This window comes from Macaca fascicularis, chromosome 6 (genome assembly GCF_037993035.2).
Source record: "Macaca fascicularis isolate 582-1 chromosome 6, T2T-MFA8v1.1".
NCBI lineage: Eukaryota > Metazoa > Chordata > Mammalia > Primates > Cercopithecidae > Macaca > Macaca fascicularis.
In genome coordinates this window covers 61,239,563-61,261,947 of record NC_088380.1, presented here as the reverse complement: position 1 = coordinate 61,261,947, position 22,385 = coordinate 61,239,563, and the positions used below count along the sequence as shown (strand labels likewise).

The 22,385-nt window shown below is 38.3% G+C and overlaps 1 protein-coding gene across 5 annotated transcripts in view; it reads right to left on the bottom strand.

Annotated features, from left to right (window-relative positions):
* Positions 1-15,131: 15,131 nt before the first annotated feature.
* DDX4 (DEAD-box helicase 4) overlaps positions 15,132-22,385 on the bottom strand; it is a 72,028-nt gene continuing 64,774 nt past the window's right edge. For all 5 annotated transcript variants that reach the window (XM_065546274.2, XM_073993454.1, XM_073993453.1 and 2 more), the window contains 4 exons: positions 18,517-18,616; positions 17,087-17,357; positions 16,835-16,945; positions 15,132-15,814 (listed from right to left, as the gene is read on the bottom strand). In XM_065546274.2, the coding sequence (XP_065402346.1) occupies positions 15,737-15,814; positions 16,835-16,945; positions 17,087-17,357; positions 18,517-18,616 (560 nt within the window). In that variant the 3' untranslated portion in view covers positions 15,132-15,736. The remainder of the gene's footprint in view (positions 15,815-16,834; positions 16,946-17,086; positions 17,358-18,516; positions 18,617-22,385) is intronic.

Here is a 22,385-nt window from a genome sequence, read left to right as displayed (position 1 = left end):
GAAAGGGGTTTTGTCCCTAAGACTAACCACTGCCTCTGACACGGATCTGCCCCAAAGCTGGGACAAGGGATACATCTCTGTATTGGTCTGTTTTCATATTGCTATAAGATACAACCTGAAAGTGGGTAATCTATAAAGAAAAGAATTGACTCACAGTTCCACATGGCTGGGGAGGCCTCAGGAAACTTATAATCATAGTGGAAGGCGAAGGAGAAGCAAGGCACATGTTATATGGCAGTAGAAGAGAGTGTGCTAGAGGGAGGCGGGGAAGTGCCACACTTTAAAACCATCAGCTCTCATGAGAACTCACTCACTATCATGAGAACAGCAGGGGAGAAATCTGCCTCCCCCACCCAAAATGTTTGAATCATCTCCCGCCAGGCCCCTCCTCCAACATGTGGGGATTACAATTCGAGATGAGATTTGGGTGGGGACACAGACCCAAACCATATCAATCCCACACTGGTAACTGCAATTTTTTTTTTTTTTTTTTTTTTTTTTTGAGACAGAGTCTCACTCTGTCACCCAGGCTGGAGGGAAGTGGCGTAATCTGGGCTCACTGCAAGCTCTGCCTCCTGGGTTCATGCCATTCTCCTGCCTCTGCCTTCCTAGTAGCTGGGACTATTGGCGCCCGTCACTACACTCGGCTAATTTTTTGTATTTTTAGTAGAGACAGGGTTTCACCATGTTGGCCAGAATGGTCTCGATCTCCTGACCTTGTGATCTGCCCACCTCAGCCTCCCAAAGTGCTGGGATTACAGGCGTGAGCCACCGCGCCCGGCCCCAGGTAACTGCAATCTTTTCCTTCATTCCTTGGAAGTCTGCAGAATATGTAAGGCAAAAGGGAAGAGTGACTTAATTTGTTACAAAGTAGAGCCCGTCATAAGGTGGAACATGAGAGCTGATTTGAAACATACATGCACTCTGTATTTATTCTAAGAGTCCAAAGGAGCAGATAAAAATAAATCAAGGTCTAGGTCTAAGTGATATGGAACCACCGGATCCAAACACAGCCTGCACTATTATTGGTGTGCTTATTATAGTCCATGAATGCAAATCAGCCTTGGCCAAGTAGAGCTAAAGCCAGAGAGCACAGGACTTACAATTTATCAAAGAATTTTGAAAAAATCAAAAGACAGTTGACACAGATGGCCCTTACATCTTGCTATATGGATAAACTAAAAAAACAAAAAAAAGATATGTATGCACACAGAAGGTATCCTGAAGACATTAAGAATATAAACATCCCATTAACCAAGTTGGGATGAAGCTTTCTTTCTTGGAAGATTATGTGTACTCTTCATTTTGTTATCATTGTGTGTGTGTGTGTGTGTGTGTATTGTTGTTGTTGCTGTTTTGTGAGAAACAATTTTATAAGACTCTACATTAACTACAATGAGGACGTTTTGTGTTCCGCTTTTGTAATATAGCCTTTACCTTGAAGATTACTTATAGTTGTATTTGTGGAAAATGTCTTGCTTATTCCAGGTCATAGAACGTTGAATTCAGACTTTGGCTTAGAATGTAGAAAACTGCAAGAGAATATATGTCACTTCCACACTAACAACAAAAGCCAGATCACGTACACATATAGTTTGGTGGCCTGTGTTCCTCTCAGTAGTCATGCTCCAAAGAGGGTGACTACAGGGTACACTGAGGGTGGCCAGGTCTTGGGAACAAGAGCTCTCAGCCTTGACAAAGACTCCCTGCCCCAGGACGGCACAGCAGCAGCAAGGCTACTGACCCCAAAAGCACTGCCTGTGGAGGCTGAGAGCACCACAACTAACTTAGAAGTAAGCAGTGTGGACATGCAGTTGATAACTGAGGAGTTTCCCCAGGGCTTTGGTGGTGCTCATGACCCTGGGACCTCAGCACAAGCATGAATGTGTGTGACAAGGTGAGGGGTTCCCCACTAATGACTGTGATCAAACTTCCAGCTATTCCAGTAGGATGGGGGACTGTCAGATTCAAGTTGAATTTTTAACACTGTGACATTATTACATTCAAGACATGTGGAATAGGATTCACACCCATACCCTTGTTCTAAATGGTACATCACTCACGCAATAATTTGCATTCTGTGGTAGAAAGCTTCTAAAATGTCTCCCGGTTCGCACTCTTATATAATGCTCTCTTGAGTGTAGTTTGAAACTAGTGAGTGAGTCACTTCTAACAGAGTACAGCAAAAGTAACGGAATGTCACTTCTGAGATCAGGTTAGGAGACTGGAACTTCTGTCTTTCTCATCCTCCCTCCAGCCCTCTCACTCGCCTGCTCTGCTGAAGTCAGCTATCTTGCTGTAAACTGCACTAGGGAGAGGCACTTATAGTAAGGAAATCAGGGCAGCCCTTGGTCAACAGCTCATAAGAAACTGAGACCTTTAGTCCAACAACCCAAAGGAACTGAACCATGACAACAACCCCAAGTGAGCTTGGAAGCAGATCCTTTCCCAGTTAAGCCCTGAGATGGCTGCATCCTAGCCGACACCTTGATTGTATCCTGTGAGAGATCCAGAACCAGAGCACCCAGCTAAGCCATGCCCAGGCTCCTAATGCACAGAAAGGGTGAGATAATACATGTAGTTTTCTGCCACTTGGCTTTGGGGTAATTTATTATGCAGCGATGGGTAACTAAAACAAATTTCAGGAAGGCAGAAAATGAACAGAAGGTGTTACTATACATCTATCTAAACATGTTGTCTATATCTAAAGTCTAGCCAGTTGTTCTTGAGCAGGGGGGGACATCAGAATAACTCAGGGCTAAGGAGAGTGTTAGAAGGGAGAAATATATGGAAAAGGTAAACAGGGTCACACAAAAGAAGGAAGGTAGAGTCCATTTCAGGGAGTCCAGTGCCTGAGCCTTTTGTTCAGTCATTGGCAGACAGGGTTGGCAGGACCACTATCCCAAAATTTTGTCTCCAAATCTTTTTTCTATAAAAAGACTTTTGCTTGCCACATGTTTTACGTGGTCCCTGAGGATCCTTTGGTTCCCTAGTCCTATCTACCATTTGAATTTGCTTCCCAAATTGCATTAAAGACAAATAACAGTGCAGATGTTCACCACTGGAAGGTCATCAGAATCTCATCCCCAGTCCTTAATCCTAGACAGGTTTAACAGTTGGATTTGGGGAAAATGGTTCCAATTGGATGCTGAAGTCCACAGAACATTCCACAGTTTAATTCATTTGTTCTGCCCTGGCAGAGTTTATGACAGTTCACAGCAGTCCCAACAAAGTCAAGTGAAATGACCCATTGCATGTGTGAAGTGTCTTCCCAACTCCTTCCACTTTAGACCCATCAGCTAGCCAAATGAGTGAAATTTCATTTTTAGTCATGTCACTTATTTCTCGAAATTCTTCAAGCCATTCCCAGAAAGGCTTGGCATGATTTAAGATTCCAACAATCCCTGGAAAAGGTAAGCATCAGTAAGGGAAAAAAAGGATATATGATCTGATAGGTTTTTTTTAAGACTATGTTGACCTTTACAGAACAAGGGCCTTTGGTCAAAGAAAAATAGAAAAGAAACTAGATTCTTCTCAGCTGGCAGAGAAAGAATTTACATAGTCTTGGGAAGCTCACTGGACCATGTTAGGAAGGCCTAAAATGGAGACGCCAAAGACATAAACTGCCAAACTCTAGATGTGATGTAAACACTGTTTATGATGTAAAAGAATACTGTATCTCATCAGTATTCTGTAAGACTTTTTGATGCTGGTGCTTCCTTGACTTTACACAAGTGTCAAAAGAAGCTTTTCATAGAACTAGATCATAAACTGTTACCTGACACTACAATTGTAGGACATCAATTGTAAAATGCATCCTGCTTTCAGAGGTGTTAAAATGTGAGAAAATGTGCCTCCTAGAATAGATGAGAGTAGTTTTGGGCCTTGACAGTAGAAGTGATTTCCTACTTGAGGAGTCCAGTTCCTGGCAAAAAAAAAAAAAAAAGCAAAAAACCTGTGTGATTTTGCGGGCCTGATCATAGTCAATTACAAACACTTTATCTGACAGGCCTCACAGGTGAAAGTTGCTCTCTCCACTGCCAGTGCACTGCAGTCTCTGGAAGTCGTTACAGTCCCCTGGCCCACCATGACCTTACAAGTAACTGCATTCCTGGCTAAGCTGCCTCCATTTAGAGGTATCCTTATCGGGAAAACTCAAAGACCATTTGCTCCCCCCGACTCACTGCTTAGTACTTTTGCACTCCTAACCCTTCCCTCTGCCTCCTGCTAGGCCTTGGGCCTATAAAACTGCCCAAGCCTTTTGTTTGGAGCTCTCAGACAGTGACACGACTCCTCTCTCTGTGCTGGTCTACTTGACTTTCAACTAGTGGGCCATTCCATGGGGACTGCAAGAGGAATGGAATGCAGCAGGTGCTTTCTCTGGTTTAGACTCTTGTTTATACTATTGCAATAACTGATGAAAAGCTGGACTGTCACTTTCATTTTGATTGTCCTTTAATCCAGTATTCCAACAACACCTGGCAGTTCAGCACTCTCTCTCCAGTTGAGCCATGCTCCTGACACTACTCAAGACAAGAGAATGCAGTAAAGCAATCTCATCACAAAGCATGGAACAGTCAGAGGTTCTTATGTTTATTACCCAGGATTTCTATGGTGTTCTTGTTTTCTGTGTACTCAAGCAAATGTTGAGCAACTGCCACTTATCAATCACTGAGTTGGATGTGCTAGATGTGATGAAACTCAATACTCAAATGGGAAACAATTCACAGCATTGTAGATACATAGTATTTGGATGACAAAATATTTGGTTCTTACCATGAGTGAGAAAGAAATTCAGGGAAGGGAGGGATCAATGTGAACTATAGTAATCAAGGAAAGCTTTGTGAAAGAAGGTCGACTTGAGTAAAGCATTGAACTAGTAAAATTTGGGTAGTACAAAAGACATCTGGCCTTTAGGGCAGAAGAATCCCATTCTCAAAGAATAGAGTGATTTTTTCACACTTAGGATATTTTGCAAGTTATATTTTCAAAATTAGATGTGCATGCCCCTACAACAATAAAATTGTTTCCTCTGCAGAGTGACATGGAATATGGAATGGGGCATAATTATTTTCAAAATTTCAACCTTAATTGTTTTGACTACATTCATGTTTAGTTTATAATGCCCAAATGCAAACCAATGGATTACAGAAACGACAGCTTAAAATTTTCCTCCACGATTGGTTAGCTAACCATTATGTGGCCATTAACATGCAATTTGACCAGAATTGCCAGCCATTGGGCTAGAAAGAGGCATTCTCCAAAAAAAGGTATAGCCGTTCTGATCTAAGTATCTGTACTTTGCATGTTTATCAGGAATAAGTTTTTGAAATAAAGGTTTAACTTTGGAAGTCTGGCTTCCCTCCAGCTATCCAGTTAAATTAGCTTATTTATTAAGCACCATTTTCAATTCTATTTTAGACATTTTAAAACTACGTAAATATTTTCAATTCACAAACATTTTTTGAGCACTTTCTCAATGCCAGGTAGAAGTCCCTGCCTTCCCAGAGCTTACAGTCTAAACTCAATCTAGACTCTAGAGTTGTAGTGTCAATGTGGTAGCCACTAGCCCCATGTGGCTATTAAGCACTTGAAACATGGCTAGTGCAATAAGAAATTGAATTTTAATTTTATTTAATGTTTCTTAATCTAAATTTAAATTTAAAAACTGAGACTTGATTCAGCAGTTGGAAAACTTTCAAGTATGTCTGGACAACTGGGGTGTGTGAATCTACTCTATAACTACACATTTCATACACTCTAAATACAGATCAAATATTTCCAATGATAACTTAGCATCCAAATTGAGATGTAAGTGTAGGCAAAATATGTACTAGATTTCAAAGATTTAGTACATAAATGTAAAACACCTCAATAATCATTACATTGACTACATGTTGAAATGACAGTATTTGGGATATATCGACTACATATATGGCTCACATTATATTTTTACAGGACAGCTCTAGAGTAACAATTTGCCCAAGAAAAGCTTAGACAACACAAGGCCACTTTATTACAAGACATAAGAATTGGAGAAGCTCTACTGCACCTCAACTCATGATCATTTTCTTTCTGTTCCCCTTTTACCTTCTTCTTCTCCTTCCTCTAACAATGATGTGTACTGAACTCTTAAGAGCTAAAAAGATTGCTGACCCAAGGTTTAAATGGTTTACAGTAATTTCTCATAGGTAGAGGATTTTAATACAAAAGAACAGTATAATGACTTGGCAACTCAAATATAGGAGTATATTAGTAGCCCAGTGGAAAAAAAGGTGTGAAAGAAACAGCTTTGCTTTTCCCCATGGACTGTCTTAGAAGTCATTTTCTAATAAGTCACTAAAACTACTTAATCACTTTTTTAAAGTTTTAAAATCCTAAGTTCTGGATTATTTATGAAAGATGAAATATATTATTCCAAATTGCATTTATTTTATAAATATCAGATACTAGATTTTAAAAATCATCATGAATGGAGAAGAGCTTTCAGCCAAGCATTCTCTACCACCACAGAATGGATTTCAGTTATCACTATCTTCATTTCCATGGTCACTCTCCTTCATGCTGCAGAAAGCAGAGAATGGGAAGGTGTCTTATTTAAGAACTCCTAGCAGTTTACACAGATTCCTTGAAATGTGAAGATCAAGAAGTCTCAATTTACTCAATTTACTACAGAAATCCATTGACCATCCTGGACAAACAACCCATTTCATCAGTTTTGGCAAAAACTGCTAGCTGATTCCCAGCTTTCTGAGCACACAGATAAGGCTACATTTCCCAGTCTCTCTTACAGTTACATGTGACTAAGTTTTTAACAGTGGAATCTGAGATGTATATGCTTATTTCTTTGCCTGACCCATAAAAATGTTCCACAAGTCCACCTTGTCTCTCTCCTCCCCAACTCTTTCCCTTTCTCTGGCTTGACGAAGAGAAGCATAAAGATCTTGGAAGCCATACCAGACTGCAGAGCCACAGGATGGAAGGAACCTGGATTCTTAAGTAACCACTGGGAACGACACCTATCTACCGGGAATACCCTTTTTGGACAGTCAGGTGAGCAAGAAACATACTTCTATTTTGTTAAGCCACTGAAGTTTTGGGGTTGTAACAGCAGCAAGTGTCACCCTAAAGATATAATGAGCAACCCAAAGGACTGTAATTTAGCCTAAAGATAAACTATTTTCACAACTGTTGGTATCACCACTGAACAGCAAGACAGTACCCCATCCTTTGATCCCAACAATATAGGAGTTAAAAAAATTATTTAGGCAGACAGTGAGGGTAAGGAAGTCCTTGATCAGGTTTCCCTTTTAATAAAAAGCAGCCCCCAAATCATTTCTTTTCTAACAAAAAGCAGCCTGTAAAATTGAGCTGCAGACATGGAGAAGCAAGCTGGAAGTTTGCATGGGTGAAAGCTGGCAGCTGTGACAATAGGAAAAGGCTACCCAGAGGTTAGGCATGTTCAACATGGCGGCTCCATCTTCCCTTTTCTTTGTCAGCCATATGTACAGTAAGGAGCAGACAACATGGCACCAGCCAGGTAGAAAATCTGTTTGCATAATAAAAGATCAGAGTGGGGTGGCCAGCTTCTTTGATTACTATATAAACATCACACCTGGTTCAACCAATCTTTGGGCCCTATGTAAATCAGACACTGCCTCCTCAAGCCAGACTATAAAATCCTGTGTACTTCACTATGGGACCAGCAGACCCACTCTGGCATCCCTCTCTCTCTGTAAAAGAGAGAGCTATTCTCTTTTCTCTTTTGCTTATTAAACTTTCCGCTCCTAAATCCACTCCTTGTGTGGCTGCATCTTTGATTTTCTTGGCATGAGACAACGAATCTCAGGCATTACCCCGACAAACAACACCGCTTCACCACCTTTTCTCCTCCCCTTTTATGTGACTGGACAGACATGTAAACAAGTGAAGAAAGAAGGAAACTGCCAATGAGCATATGAAAAGGTGCCTAACATCACTAATCATCAGGGAAATATAAATTAAAACCACAGTAAATGGATAGAATTAAAAACAGCAGTAACACTTAGTAATGGTGAGGATGTGGAGCAAACAGAACACTCTTATAATGCTGGTGGCTATAGTAAATGGTACAACCATTCTGGAAAACTCTTTGGCTGTTTCTAATAAAAAGTTATACCCTACGTTCCAGCAATTCCACTCCTAAGTATATGCCCAGAAAAATGAGTCCTTGTGTTGACCAAAAGACTTGTAGTAAAATATTTGTAGGAGCTTTGTTCAAAATCTGGAAACAATCCAAATGCCTGTCAATAGGAGACTACAAAAACAATTTGTAGTTATTCAAATGACACAATAAAAAGAAACTATTACACAAAACAACATGGCTGAATCTCACGGCTATTATATTGAACAAAAGAAGCCACATATAAAAGACAGATACTCTATGATTCCATGTAAATGACATTCGAGAACAGGCAAACCCAATTCATGGTGATAAAAATCAAAATAGTGCTCTGGGCCAGGAAGTTGACTGTAAAGGGGCAAGAGGAAACTGTCCAGGGTGATAGAAATGTTTCACATCTTGATTTAAGTGATGGTTACAAGGAGCATACATAGGTAAACATTCAAGCTGTACACTTAAGATTGGGGCATTTTATGGTAGGCAAATTTTATTTCACATTTAAAAAATTAACTTTCCTAAGATCACACAATTAGTAATGGGATTCAAACTTTGGTTAATCTGAGTCATTTCACCAGAGTAGAGTTCATTTTCCTAGTGAATTACATACACAGATGAGAAAACTACAGGTTTGTTACTATTTAAATAAGTGATAGCATTATTCTCAGTACATATTTATAGTATCCACACTATGATAAACTGAACTTATTTTGGCACGTATACCTTCTAAATTCTACTCCAAATGATAGTGTTTTCTTTGTGGCATCATAGCAACAGTAATTCTGTTTATAAAATTGAAATAATTATTGGAACCAAGCTTTCCACCTACCCAGATGACTGCTAGCCCAATAAAATACCTCAGCTGAAGAACAAACATGTTAAGATGAAATTGCCAGAACTTGTAACTGCAACATTTAACTGGCATGAACACATTGGGAAGTATTCTTAGCTGATTGGCATACGTGGATTATCATGAATAAATCTCCAGTGATGGAACACTTGATGAAACAATTGCTAGAGGAGGTATATAATAAGATGCCAAGATGGTCAATTAACAATATCACTCTTGCTGTATGATATCCCAAGGGCAAATTATATCATAATAGAGATTCAACCACTAGAGTTGGCAAAGTGATCACTGACTTCTCAAGAATCAACTCTCTAAAATCGACAAAGCAGTTAATGTAATACCAGAATAAGACCTGAGCATTAAAATCCAAGTGCACCAGCATTCAGCTATGATACCGAGCCTCTTAATGTGATACCGATACAGGGCTGCCTCTTAAAAATACTTTATGTAACTGTATGGACTGTGTGACTTCATCATGTGGAGATGTGGAGGAAAAAAATCTAGTTACTGTCTTCCTTTTACACATAAGCAAATCAAAGCCTAAAGCAGGTCATTGATACGCTAGGTACCACACAAGTCGGCAAATACAGCCAATGTTAAAGCTACTCCAACTAATTAAATAGTTGGAGTAACCTTACCTTGTTATATAGAAGAAGCTTCTCCTGCTACCCATAATTTTAAAAAATATTTTAAAGTGCTTTGATTTCTGTTGAGAATTCTTCAATCTCCCACATGGTAAGCCTCATCCCAAAACTAAAATTAAAACCAAGTTAAAATATCCAAGATGGTGGGATAGTAAGTTCCTATGTTCAGAAGGAGAGGGAAAAGATTTTTGTTTCTGAAAAAAGAATCCCACAGAAATATGAGACTCTACATCCAGAAAACTCTGATGGAGACAAAAGAAATCTTTCAACTCCTACAGAAAAAATATATTCCAGATGACCTACTTTGATGATTTGATAAACATCCCCCAAATTAGAGCAAAACAATTAACGGATCACTTAGGTAAAGATCTAAGAACTGGGACAAATCTCATTGGCTCACTTCAATGTCCAGCGTCAGTGTCTCCACACGCCAATCCCTGTTCCCCTGTCCCCTTCTGACATGGAATCCCTCACGGCACCATCTGTCTCTAGAGCAGGGGTCAATGTGCAGTTCTCGGCTCCTTTGAGTGGGTCTGTTAATGGATTTCAAGGAGGTCAAAGGTTAAAGCCCCTGCAATTTTATGTAAAACTTGGCCCTATAATTTATGTGATCCAAAGAGATCAGAACTGCTATTCTAAAGTGAAAGCCCGAGGAAAACCCGCGGGGCCAGCGCAGCTGCGCCGCGCCCCACCGTGCCACTCACCTGGGTGTGGCCAGCCCGGGCTCCCGGGGCAGGAACCGCTCCGTGACTCTCAGCTCAGTCCCCCATCCTACCCGGCCAACCTCCCGCCGCTGGCTGGGAGACAGTCAGGACCCCCAGGTCAGGGCCGCCCGTGGGAGCCCGCCTCCACGAGCTCGGGACGCGCGGGCGGAAGCAGCTTCGACGCGGCTCTTCGCACACAGCCAGCCACCAGCCCACCCGCCCTGCGGCGTTCTCCCGGCCAGGGCCCCAGGACATAGGCGACTCCCTTCTGGATTGTTTCATGCTGGAGGTACTAGGTTCGCGCTTTGGTGTGGAACGGGGAATCTAAAGCCAACAGTGAGCATAAGCACATACTGGCAAGTCGAAGTTTTTAGAAAATGCTTTAGAAAACGAAATACCACACTATTTTCAATCCACTAAAAAAATCGATGAAGGCCAAACAAAATGAAAAAATGACTGCTCCCAAGTTAGGGCACTAATGAGAGAGAACTACGTAAACCAGCACAAGTGTGAAGCTATGGGGAAGGTGCGAGGAGAAAACTGAGCACTGCTGCTGTCCTATATAATAAAAATGTTATCAAGGCCAGGCACTGTGGCATGTACCTGTGATCCAGCACTTTTGGAGGCCAGGAGTTCGAGATCAGCCTGGCCAACGCAGCAAGACCCTGTCTCTATTCAATAAATAGGGGAAAATGTTCTCAGTGCAAACAATGAAATTAGAAAAGACGTATCTACTCCACCCCCAAGATCCCAGGGACTGGTGGAGTAAGTAGGTTATCCATCCTGTGTGAAATCAGGTACCCCCTGACATTCCTTCCCCACTACATCAACATTATTCCCAAACTCTCACATATGTAGCTGGTGTTTACGATTCCACATTTTGAGCTTCCTTTTAGCTAAGGCCACAGTCTTTCACTCCTATTAAAATGCAAAGAATTCAAGGAAAAGTTAAGCCTTATCAGTGACGTCTCAACCTCTGCCTTCTCTTGAGAGCAGACCTTGAAATAATTAGAAAAAGGGCACTAGATTCTAAGGGCTGAGGGGAAAAGTACAAAAATGGAAGAACTTGCAGAATCTGATGAAAGCTGATCTTGAGTTGCATTAAATATACCAAAAGGACCCTTACAGTGGTTAAACTTACATGATTTTTTGACTTTATGATGGTGTAAAAGGGATATGCATTCAGCAGAAATCGTACTGTGAATTTTGCTCTTTTCCCAGACTAGCGGTATGTGGTAGATGGAGACTGTGATGCTGGGCGGCAGCAGCCAGACGCAGCTTTTAGCCAGCCACAAGACCGCGAGGGTAAACCACCCAAACTCTACTGCGTTCTGTGTGGATGCCCAAGTACTTATTCTTGAGCCTCGCCAGAAGAGAAATTGATTGCCCTGTCACCATGGCATCCCTGTCATCCAGCAATTTTAGATGTTTCAAACATTCTTCAGCCCAGTGTGCTTTCAGTTGTGTACGTTAATGGTGAGTGCCCACATACAACCAGTTTTTCACTTTCAGTACAGTATTCAATAAATAAGATATTCAACACATCTATGAAATAGGCTTTGTATAGATGAATTTGCCCAACTTTAGGCTAAGTGTTGTCAGCACGTTTAAGGCAGGCTAAGCTATGATGTTCAGCAGGTTTAGGTGTATTTAATGGATTTTTGGCTTACTGCTATCTTCGACTTACAGTGGGTTTATCCGGATGTAACTCCATTGTAAATTGAGGAGCATGTGTACATACAACATATAAAATGATTAAGGCTTAAGATTTCTGACACCAAGCAGCAGAAAAACAAACGATCAACATAAGACATGATTTCTTAGGTGAAATTCCAGGAATTTAAAAAGTACTAGTGAAGCAGAAAATTCACTATTATTAAGCAACATTTAAACATATATAGACCGGGCGAGCTCTGGAGAATTAAAAACAATTGCTAATTAAAGGGCTGAAAGTAAAAAATATATACTAGAATACAAAAGATGAAAAAAACAGGAAAGATACAATAGAGAATTCAGCAGTTCTAGAATCTAATAGAAACTCCAAAAACAGAGAACAGAGAAAACTTGAGGAAAAAAAATTATCAAATACAAAAAACACGCCTAGAGACCAAGAAAAAAAAAAAAGACAATTTTCAAAGCACCCTGAGTACCACAAAAAATTAAAAGTCCCATTCATCATAAAATTGAAGACGACCAATATCTTTTGGGATCTTTTAAGAAAATTAACATTGAACCTGGGAAGGTAATAGGAAAAAGGCATGATTTGTCTCCCAGAAAAACAAAAAAACACTACAAACAGGGTAAACAAATTGCTCAAAAAGTGTGTGATCCAAATTCAAAGCAAATTGGTATGTGGAATGGCTTTGAGCAGTTTTCATTTGACCCTGACACTTCCCATTCTCTCTGCAGACGCAGAAGTCATAAAATTAGGAAGACAGTAAAGGTGAGGCAATCAAGACTGTTAATTGGCCCATCCAGTGAACAGTATTTATATAAACTCTGGCTTTAGATTTTCAATTTTAGAATCTGTGGATATAAGGGAGACTTTATGGTAACAGAAAATGCAAATGTTAACTTGGGATATGTGAATGTGCAGTTTACAGATGTTATGACATACAAAGAGAGGACAGGAAAAGGTGCCTTTAAAATCATCTCACAAAGTATACTAAGGCGAGTCAGAGATTTGAGTTAAATCTTTATGTATCAACGTCAACAGATGTCTGAAGTTGGTGAGATAAAAATACAGGTTGAGCATCCCTAATCCAAAAATTCAAAATCCCAAATGCTCCTAAACTTGAAACCTTGAGCACCAAATGTGATGCCACAGATTGTCCACATGGGTGACAGAGATAGTGACACCTTAGTTTTGGGATGGCTCAAGGTACACAAACTTTGTTTCATGCACAAAATTACTTATCAAAAATTATCTTCAAGTTGTACATGAGGTATAATGAAACAAATGAATTTCATGTTTAGGCTTGGGGCCCATCTCCAAGATCTCTCATTATATATTATGCAAATATTCCAAAATCAAAAAAAAATCTTGACATCTGAAATATTGCTGGTCCCAAGCATTTCAGATAAGGGATACTCAACCTGTATATAATGGCCGTGAACAGAAATGGTTAATAGTTGATTGTTGGATGTGGAATGGCAATTTGGAAGGGGAGGGGCAGAAGTATATTGTTTTCTATTACAAATGCTTCTATGGCATTTTATTTTCTAATTTATGCATGTTACTTTGATAACTTCTGAAGAGATGATTCAAACCTATACCTACAAATGAGGAGAGTAATTAAACATAGGGACATTTACAGTTCATCTGTAATGGTGGTAGATGTATGATACATTTCCTTTCCTTTTTTGTATTTGATTCAGTAACACTACTAGATAATCTGACAAATCAAGCAAAAGCTGAAAAGCAATCAGTTCAGAAGGAGCAATCTGTTTCAAAAAAAAAAAAAAAAGCAATGAAAAAAATGAGACAAGACTGGCCTATACTCTTCCTAAATGAAACTAGAAAATTAAGACACACAGATATTACAAATAACAATCTAAACACCTTCATTCATTTAGCCTTTCCCAGAAGTGAGATAACAGAATAAAAGTGAAATATGTCCTGTATTTTTATTAATTGAACTTCTTTTTTTGAGTTTCTATGTTCTTTGCATTCTTCTATTAGTATATCCACATATACAGAACATTGATAACCACTGTGGTCACAGTAGTATTTTTCCTTGTCTATTTTTCACTATTTTTTATGTAGGCAACTAATCCTTCCTTGAGTGATCAAATCAGATTCCTTTTTGATTTCTGTTCCTTAGCTTAAAGTCAACCCTTCAAAGGGTTAATATTTATAACTATTAGTTTTAATATTTTATAATTCACATGAAGTTAATTTTGAATACGGCATGAGGCAGCCAACTACCCAGTTATCCTAACACACTACCTGTTGATACGCCTTCCTTTTTCATATGTGATGCCTCATTTATTAACTAAATTCCTATAACAAGATATACATCAGGGACATGTCACTTTGGATTGTTTAGGTGAACGGTAACAATACCAATCATTTTTGTTGCCCCAGTATCTACACCTCACTGGGTCTTAAATATTTGGGTTCGTTCATTTAACAATTTATTAAGAACTTTGGGCTGGGCGCGGTGGCTCATGCCTGTAATCCCAGCACTTTGAGAGGCTGAGGCGGGCAGATCACGAGGTCAGGAGTTCGAGACCAGGCTGGCCAACATAGTGAAACCTGTCTCTACTAAAAATTAGCTGGGCACAGTGGCGCGTGTCTGTAATCCCAACTACTCAGGAGAGGCTGAGGCAGGAGAATTGATTGAACCCGAGAGGCGGAGGTTGCAGTGAGCCACAATCACGCCATTGCACTCCGGCCTTAGCAACAAGAGCAAGACTCCATCTCAAAAAAAAAAAAAAAAAAAAGAAACTTATTCTAGGCATAGCAAGTTCAAGATATATAATAGAAAATGAAGAAAGACAGGGTTCTTTCATCAATCTTAAAATACGAATCGAAAATTTATGGAAAGAGTAAGCAGCATTGTTTTTTGTTGATAAATGGGTTTGAGTCCTAAGATTAATTTTCATTGCCACATCTGTACAGTAATGTATTTTATAATTAATATTTAATTTATGTAAGACTTTGTTCACTGCATTGGTTACACAAGACACAAAAAAACAGTTTCAAAAATACAGGAGTGTGGGCTAGGATGTGCAACAAAGAAAAATTTAAAGTGCTGATGGAAAACTTAAGGGAAAAGTGTTTCATCCTTTATTTCAAGGAAAGATTGTATATTATAAAAACAAACATTGTTATGCCATTGAGTACAGAGCTCCCATCACAAACATTTAACCATTTTCATCATACATCTGATGATCTAAAAATCAAAATCACTTTGAAAGGCTTAGGTATTCTACTGTTTCTTAAAGATTATGTTATCACATTATAGTGACACACTACTGTTTTAAAGACTCAAGTAAAAATGAGACCCAGTAATTTTTAACCAAAAGTGTATCATATCCTATTTACTTGTTTTATAAGATCAATAAACACTATAGTAAGACTTGGCATTTAAACATTAAACATGTCTAAGCCCCCTGAAGAAGATACCAGAAATAAGAAAGACATTTAGAATGCTTTAATATTTCTAGTTAACACCGTTTGTATCAGTAACTGCACTGTTGTAAGTTTTAGCATCTCACATAACTAGTCAGTAAGGATTTTTTTTTAAGTGTAGGAGTGAGAATACAAGGACAGGAGCTATGAGAATGTCAAGTTTTATACTTCTGTTAAAAACTCAAAAATCAAAACTATTTTCTTCTCTGCATCAAAACCACAGACTTGAAGGATGTTTTGGCTTTAATCCCATGACTCATCATCTACTGGGTTGGGAGCTTGTGAAGAAGAAAACCCAGCTGTGTTCAAACTGCTCTTGCCCTGGTAATTATTTAAAAAAAAAAAAAAAAAGAAACAAACATTTAATTTTATGACAGCTTTAAAGTTACATCACTCAGACTGAGAGCAAGGACTCAAAGTATCTATCATGTCTTCCCCAAATACACAAAGAACTTCATTCTCACTAAATCTGATTCACCTGAAAAAAGGCTCATGTCAAACCAGGAAGTCTAAATTGCACAAAATGTTTCAATAAAAATATATTTTAAGTCAATAGTTTTTGACAAGTGGGGAAAACTTAATGCACTACACTCAATGAATCAGCATAAATATTTAATTAGCATGTTCATTGTTTCTATATAAAGGTGGTGCTCAGTCTATAAAAACCTGACATACCAGAAAAGACTTGTAGCCTCATGGCTGGGCACAGTGGCTCATGCCTGTAATCTCAGCACTTGGAGGCTGAAGCAGGTGGATCACTTGAGGCCAGGAGTTTGAGACCAGCCTGGCCAACATGGTGAAATCCTGTCTCTATTACACACACACACACACACACACACACACACACGCTGAGCATGGTGGCACATGCCTTTAATCCCAGATATACTGGAGGCTGAGGCACGAGAATTGCTTGAACCTGGGAGGCGGAGGTTGCAGTGAGCCAAGATCATGCCACTGCACTCCAGCCTGGACAACAGAGCCAGACACTATCTCAAAAAAAAAAAAAAAAAAAAAAGAAAAGAAAAGGTTTGTAACCCCAATAGGTCCTGTATTTTATATTAATTATTAATGTCAGAATTCAAAAATAATTCCATCAGAAATTTAAAAGATTCCAAATTAAAATTTAAAATCTGGGAAAGGAGACTGTTTAGGCATAAATCTCAAGGTTAATTCCTGACCTTTAAAACCAAAAATATGTATATACATAAAATGTTAATGAAATAATAAAGTAGCTACCTTCCAGGCTTGATTATTAAATATTATAGTTACATCACAATATTAAGCACAACATTTACAAAGAGTAACCAGAAGATAAGTTCTGAATTCTTCCCTTCTACTAACCTTTCTAGTATCAACTGATGCAAACACGTTTCCTCTCGTACTACCGCTGAAGCCAGGAATGTATGTACTAAAGGCAATTTCTTCCAACCATGCAGGAACATCCTGTTGAGCCTTTAAAAAAAATTGACTTCATATGCAACATAAAGTCTTAAAGATTAGAAAAGTTTACTTGTTATATATATATGCATAAAATGTCTACTTTCAACAACGAAGTAAGAAAACTATCCATTCCATTTTAGAAGTTTAACTTACATCTGTCAATACTTTTACTAGAGGCTGTGCTAAGTGGTTATCCGATTCAAGATCAAAAAAGGAAATAGCTCTGCCAGTATTCCCACAACGACCAGTACGCCCAATTCGATGAACATATTCATCAATGGTAGAAGGAAGATCAAAATTGATAACATGTTGCACATTTTCAATATCCAGCCCTCTGGCAGCTACTGAAGTAGCAACAAGAACTGGGCACTTCCCACAGCGAAAATCTCCAAGAGCTTGCTCCCGCTCTCTCTGTTCCCGATCACTTGAAAGAAAAGAAAGCATGTTATTAGAACCACTCTTAAAATCATTAAAGTGAATCATTAAAGTTCAACATACAAATTTCTTTTTAATAATAGTAAGAATAGCAGCATTTGGCTGGGCACAGTGGCTCACACCTGTAATCCCAGCACTTTGGGAGGCTGAAGCAGGTAGATCACAAGGTCAGGAGATCTAGACCAGCCTGGCCAACATGGTGAAACCCCATCTCTATTAAAGATACAAAAAATTAGCTGGGCGTGGTGGCATGCACCTGTAATCCCAGCTACTCGGGAGGCTGAGGCAGGAGAATCACTTGAACCCGGAGGGGCAGAGGTTACAGTGAGCCGAGATCATGCCATTGCACTCCAGCCTGGGCAACTACGCGAGACTCCATCTCAAAAAAAAAAAAAAAAAAAAAAAAAAAAAAGAATAGCAGCATTTAACATTAATGTTCACTTCTTATATACCAAGTAGTATACTAATTCCTTCCAAGCTACCATTTTATTTAATCCTCACAATAATACTTTGAGTTGCAAAAATTATCTCCATTTGCAAATGAGGTAAAGTAACAACTAATATGTAGAGACAGAATACAAACTCAAGTCTGACAAAAATCAAATCCTATTATAATCTCTATGCTTTATAGCCTTAACATAAAATATACAACTACTTGATTAGAAGGCTTGCTTAAAAATATATTTTTAAAGTATAATTTCAGAATACCATATACTATGCAACATTTTAGGATCTACTAATAAAGTGCCAGTAAAACTGTATTAATATGACATTTTAAAGCACTCCAATTTTAAAAAGGCCTAAGAAAGATTACATTTAGCAAAGGAAAAACTTGATATGGGGCCAGAGATCCTTAAGTGAGATCTCTTGAGAAGTTTCCACTTCTTATGTTGAGGCTATCTAAGGCAGACCTTTATCTTACCCACCACAACCGCTTAGTTCTAAAAACTAAGAATGAAGACGAAAAATACTAGTTTAGTACTCCTGGGTATTACCCCTTTCCTCATATAAAGGACAATAACAGTTTAGATCTGAGAGAATTCTGAATCGCAATCCTAGGATTGTATCATATTAGTTATATAAACTGATGTTTCTTAAATACCAAATAGAAGTCATTCCCCAATAAGAAATTATATTCATCTACTCACCCATGAATACTTGTAGTTGATATTTTTTCTTGACAAAGAAAAGTTGCAATAAAATCTGCTTTTTTCTTAGTTTCAACAAAGACCATAGTTCTTTCATCCCCTACAAGACAAATGAAATTATTAATAGTCAAACTTCAAAATCAGGAAATGAAAAATAAAGCAGGGGTAGGAGGCAGCGCTTGAACAGGAAACTTTGTCCGCCACTGTATTTGTTACCAGCACCACAGCCGGACCTGGTACATGAGAGGGACTCTAATTCTAGAATGGATGTCAAAGACACAAGGACTGTTTTGCTAGTTTAGGGATTTAAAAAATTAGCTCGTCCTTCCTCCTCCCAGGCCAACACAAGAAGTAGAACCTTAGGGAAAGGTAAGTCATATCTGCCTGCCAACTCTTAGTAGTATAAAATCATCTTAGTCCTTTCCTCCCCTCCATTTCCCTCACTCTATAAATGATTTTTGCTCTCTACCTCTCAAGATAATCCAATCTGTCATTCTCCCGTGATTGCCCGAGGTGTTTACAATAGTGGCATCTGACCTGGGGCTGCTTAATTCTATATAATCAGTGTTCCAAACATTATCTCTAATTCAAATCCCTTCATTCCCAAAATATTTTACAGATTAAAAAATTAAATGACAGCCTTATCCCAGGGTCTTAACTTGTTAAGGAATATTTGTTTCTTAAAATATTTAACCAGTAGAAATTCAAGCATGGGCCAGATATTTTCCCACACAGGGAATTTCCCTATAAAATGTTAGAGAAGAAAGATAATTTATAGCTTTAAAGCATATACAAATGTATTAGTGTTCATAATCACTCTCCCCATTTCTCTGTCAGCTCACATCATTTATTCAGCAAATATTGAGTGCCTACCAAATGCCTGTCAATGTTTCTGTTGGATATACAGAAATAAAAGCCCCTGCTTTCACTATGGGGAGGCAAATACATATTACGCATTTAGTACTAAAAAGGAAAAAATCAGTAAGATAAAAGGTCCAGAGATGATTACTTTAGATACTTTAAGATAGGCTTATTAGACAGGCCTACTTTAGATATCCCAATTAGATGGTATCTTAGTAAAGATTTAATAAAGATAGTGAACTGTGCAGGTATCTAGGAAAAGAGCTTAAGGAAGAGGGAAAGACAAGTCTAAGCCTCTGAGAAATGGGTGTTCTTATACTCATCAAACAGAAAAGAGATCCTAATGTGGCCTCTACATCCTGGGCAGAGGGAACAGCAAGTACAAAGGCCATGAGGCAGAAGTCTACCTGGTATATATGAGGAAGAGTAATGGGCCAAGTGTGGCTGGAGTAGGGAGAGCAATAGGCGATAAAGTCAGAGAGGTAATGGAGGCCATATCATAAAGGGCCTTGATGGCTACTGAAAGAACGTTTTTACTCTAAGAAGGGAAAACATGGGGTTTCGAGCAGAGAAGTAACATGATCTGATCTTTAACTGAGGATTTAAAGGATTCTACATATAATTTGATGGTACAAGAGGATTTTGCTAACAGATGAGACGTATAGTTTGAGGAAGAAATCAAGAGTGACTCCAAGATTTTCTGTTTGAGCAACTGGAAAAATGGAACTAACATTAATTGATACAGGAAGACTACAGGAAAAAATCATTTAGAGATGATATTTAAGCTTTAGATATCTATTAGATGACCAAAATCATCTAATAGTAAATTAGATTATAATTTAATAGCAAAATCAAAATGCTAACTGGTTCCCATAACAATGAGTTAAATCTTTGAATCGTGGTCCTTTTACATTTATTTCAGAATGATGATTTTATGTTTTATTAAAAATTATGTTTCAACAGTTCCAGAGGTCATCCAACAAGACGCCCAAGGCTAAAACGGATTCATCTGACAGAGCCACATACATAGCACTGCTGAGCAGCTCAAGCCCTGGTCTTGTCTTTCCTTGGTTCCCAGTGTGAACTGCAAGTAGCAATAAAAATTTAACTCTGCTGATTCTATTTCTCTAGTTTTTCCCTACTAATTTTGTATTTGTTCTAGGTCAGACAATGAGCTATTTCCCATTAGTGGCAGCAATGACTGCAAATTTAGCTTTATAAGACTATCTGATGATCTCTGTTGGGTGAAAAATGATAGAGAATCAATTTTGTTGGTCTATTTCTGTGTGTATTTGCCCCGTGAGTCAAAATCAACTAAGAATATAAATAATTCTGGCTTTAGTTATTTGATCATAAATTTTTGTATTTCTGTGTTCACTCCTGATATGTGGCTGACGTGGTGGAACTGAGGCTATAAGTTATCTATGTGCCTGTAATTCAGAAAGGTTTTTATCATTATGTGAAATCAGTTGTGAATATCCTACAGAAGTTTTTTTTTTTTTTTTTTTTTTTTGAGATGGAGTCTCGCTCTGTCGCCCAGGCTGGAGTACAGTGGCGCAATCTTGGCTCACTACAAGCTCTGCCTCCTGGATTCACGCCATTCTCCTGCCTCAGCCTCCCGAGTAGCTGGGACTACAGGCGCCCACCACCACGCCCGGCTTATTTTTTTTGTATTTTTAGTAGACAGAGGTTTCACTGTGTTAGCCAGGATGGTCTCTCTCAGTCTCCTGACCTTGTGATCCGCCCACCTCAGCCTCTCAAAGTGCTGGGATTACAGGCGTGAGCCACTGCGCCCAGCCCCTATAGAAGTATTAACACATTAAATTACAAAGTCTCTTAAAGGAAGTCTATTCAAATTTGTTTATAAAGATGAATAGAAATGTTATCGAGGTAAATATTCCTAAAATATCAGAAAGTAAAGAAATTGAACTTGTAATGCTCTAAACTTTTGAAAAATATAAACTATATTAAACTTTTGAAAAAACTTATTACAAGTATCAGAAACATTTTAAGAATCCAAGTTCACATAATTAAGTGAAATCTTTGGTAAATGAGACTAACACCTTTGCTTTAAAAAGAAAAAAAAAAAATCTTTTCCCCATTATCAGTGTTAAATTTAACACACTTATTTTACTTGGGTTTGTTTTTCCTAATGTATAGAGGTTTACCAGCAAAATAAGCTAGTATTATTCCTCCATGATGTTTAAGAGTATGAAAATGGAAATCTGTGTTCAACTAAATTTAGTCATTTATTCAATAGTATTTATGTTTTGAAAAATATCATCTTGAAGGTAATTTCCAAAATCTTCAGGTAACTGAAAACAGTAGACAATGCTTGTGTATGACATCTCCCAGTTTCCCATCTCCCTGCTCCCAATTTCCTTTATGAAATAGAAGTTACTATAATTAAAAGATGTAATTAACATAAGTGATTGCAACTACGCCAGGAATAACAGTGACAGAAATAAAAACTGTAATTGCTTTCAAGGAAAAAAAGTAGTTTAGTGGCTTTCAAACATTTTGGTCTCTGTCACCTTTAAACTCACAAAACATTGACAATCCTGGAGTTTTCTGTGTGTGTTTTGATATTTACCATATTAAAAATTAACGCCTAGATAACCTTTAAATAATTATTTGAACAATATTTGCATATTAAAATAATTCTTAGAATAATTATGAAAATTATTTTTACCTTGCAGACCCCATTAGAGGATCTTAGAGAATCTGGGGGAGACACATTTTGTCCTAAAATGTCAGTTTGTTCCAGAACATTGAAAAAGCACAATGAAAGATAAAACTTGGAAACTGAATTTTATCTGCTTTGATTTACAACACTTGGGTCAAAATAAGCTATTAAAGGTGTTAACATTTTAGCAAAGGTCACTCAGTTTTGATGGAATTACTTTCTTGATTTACTGTTTAATGCTTTCACTTATAATAAGAGGAGTTTTTTTTTCCTCAGAGCCACTACACTGGATAAAAAGTTATTCTTTACCCTCCTTGTAATC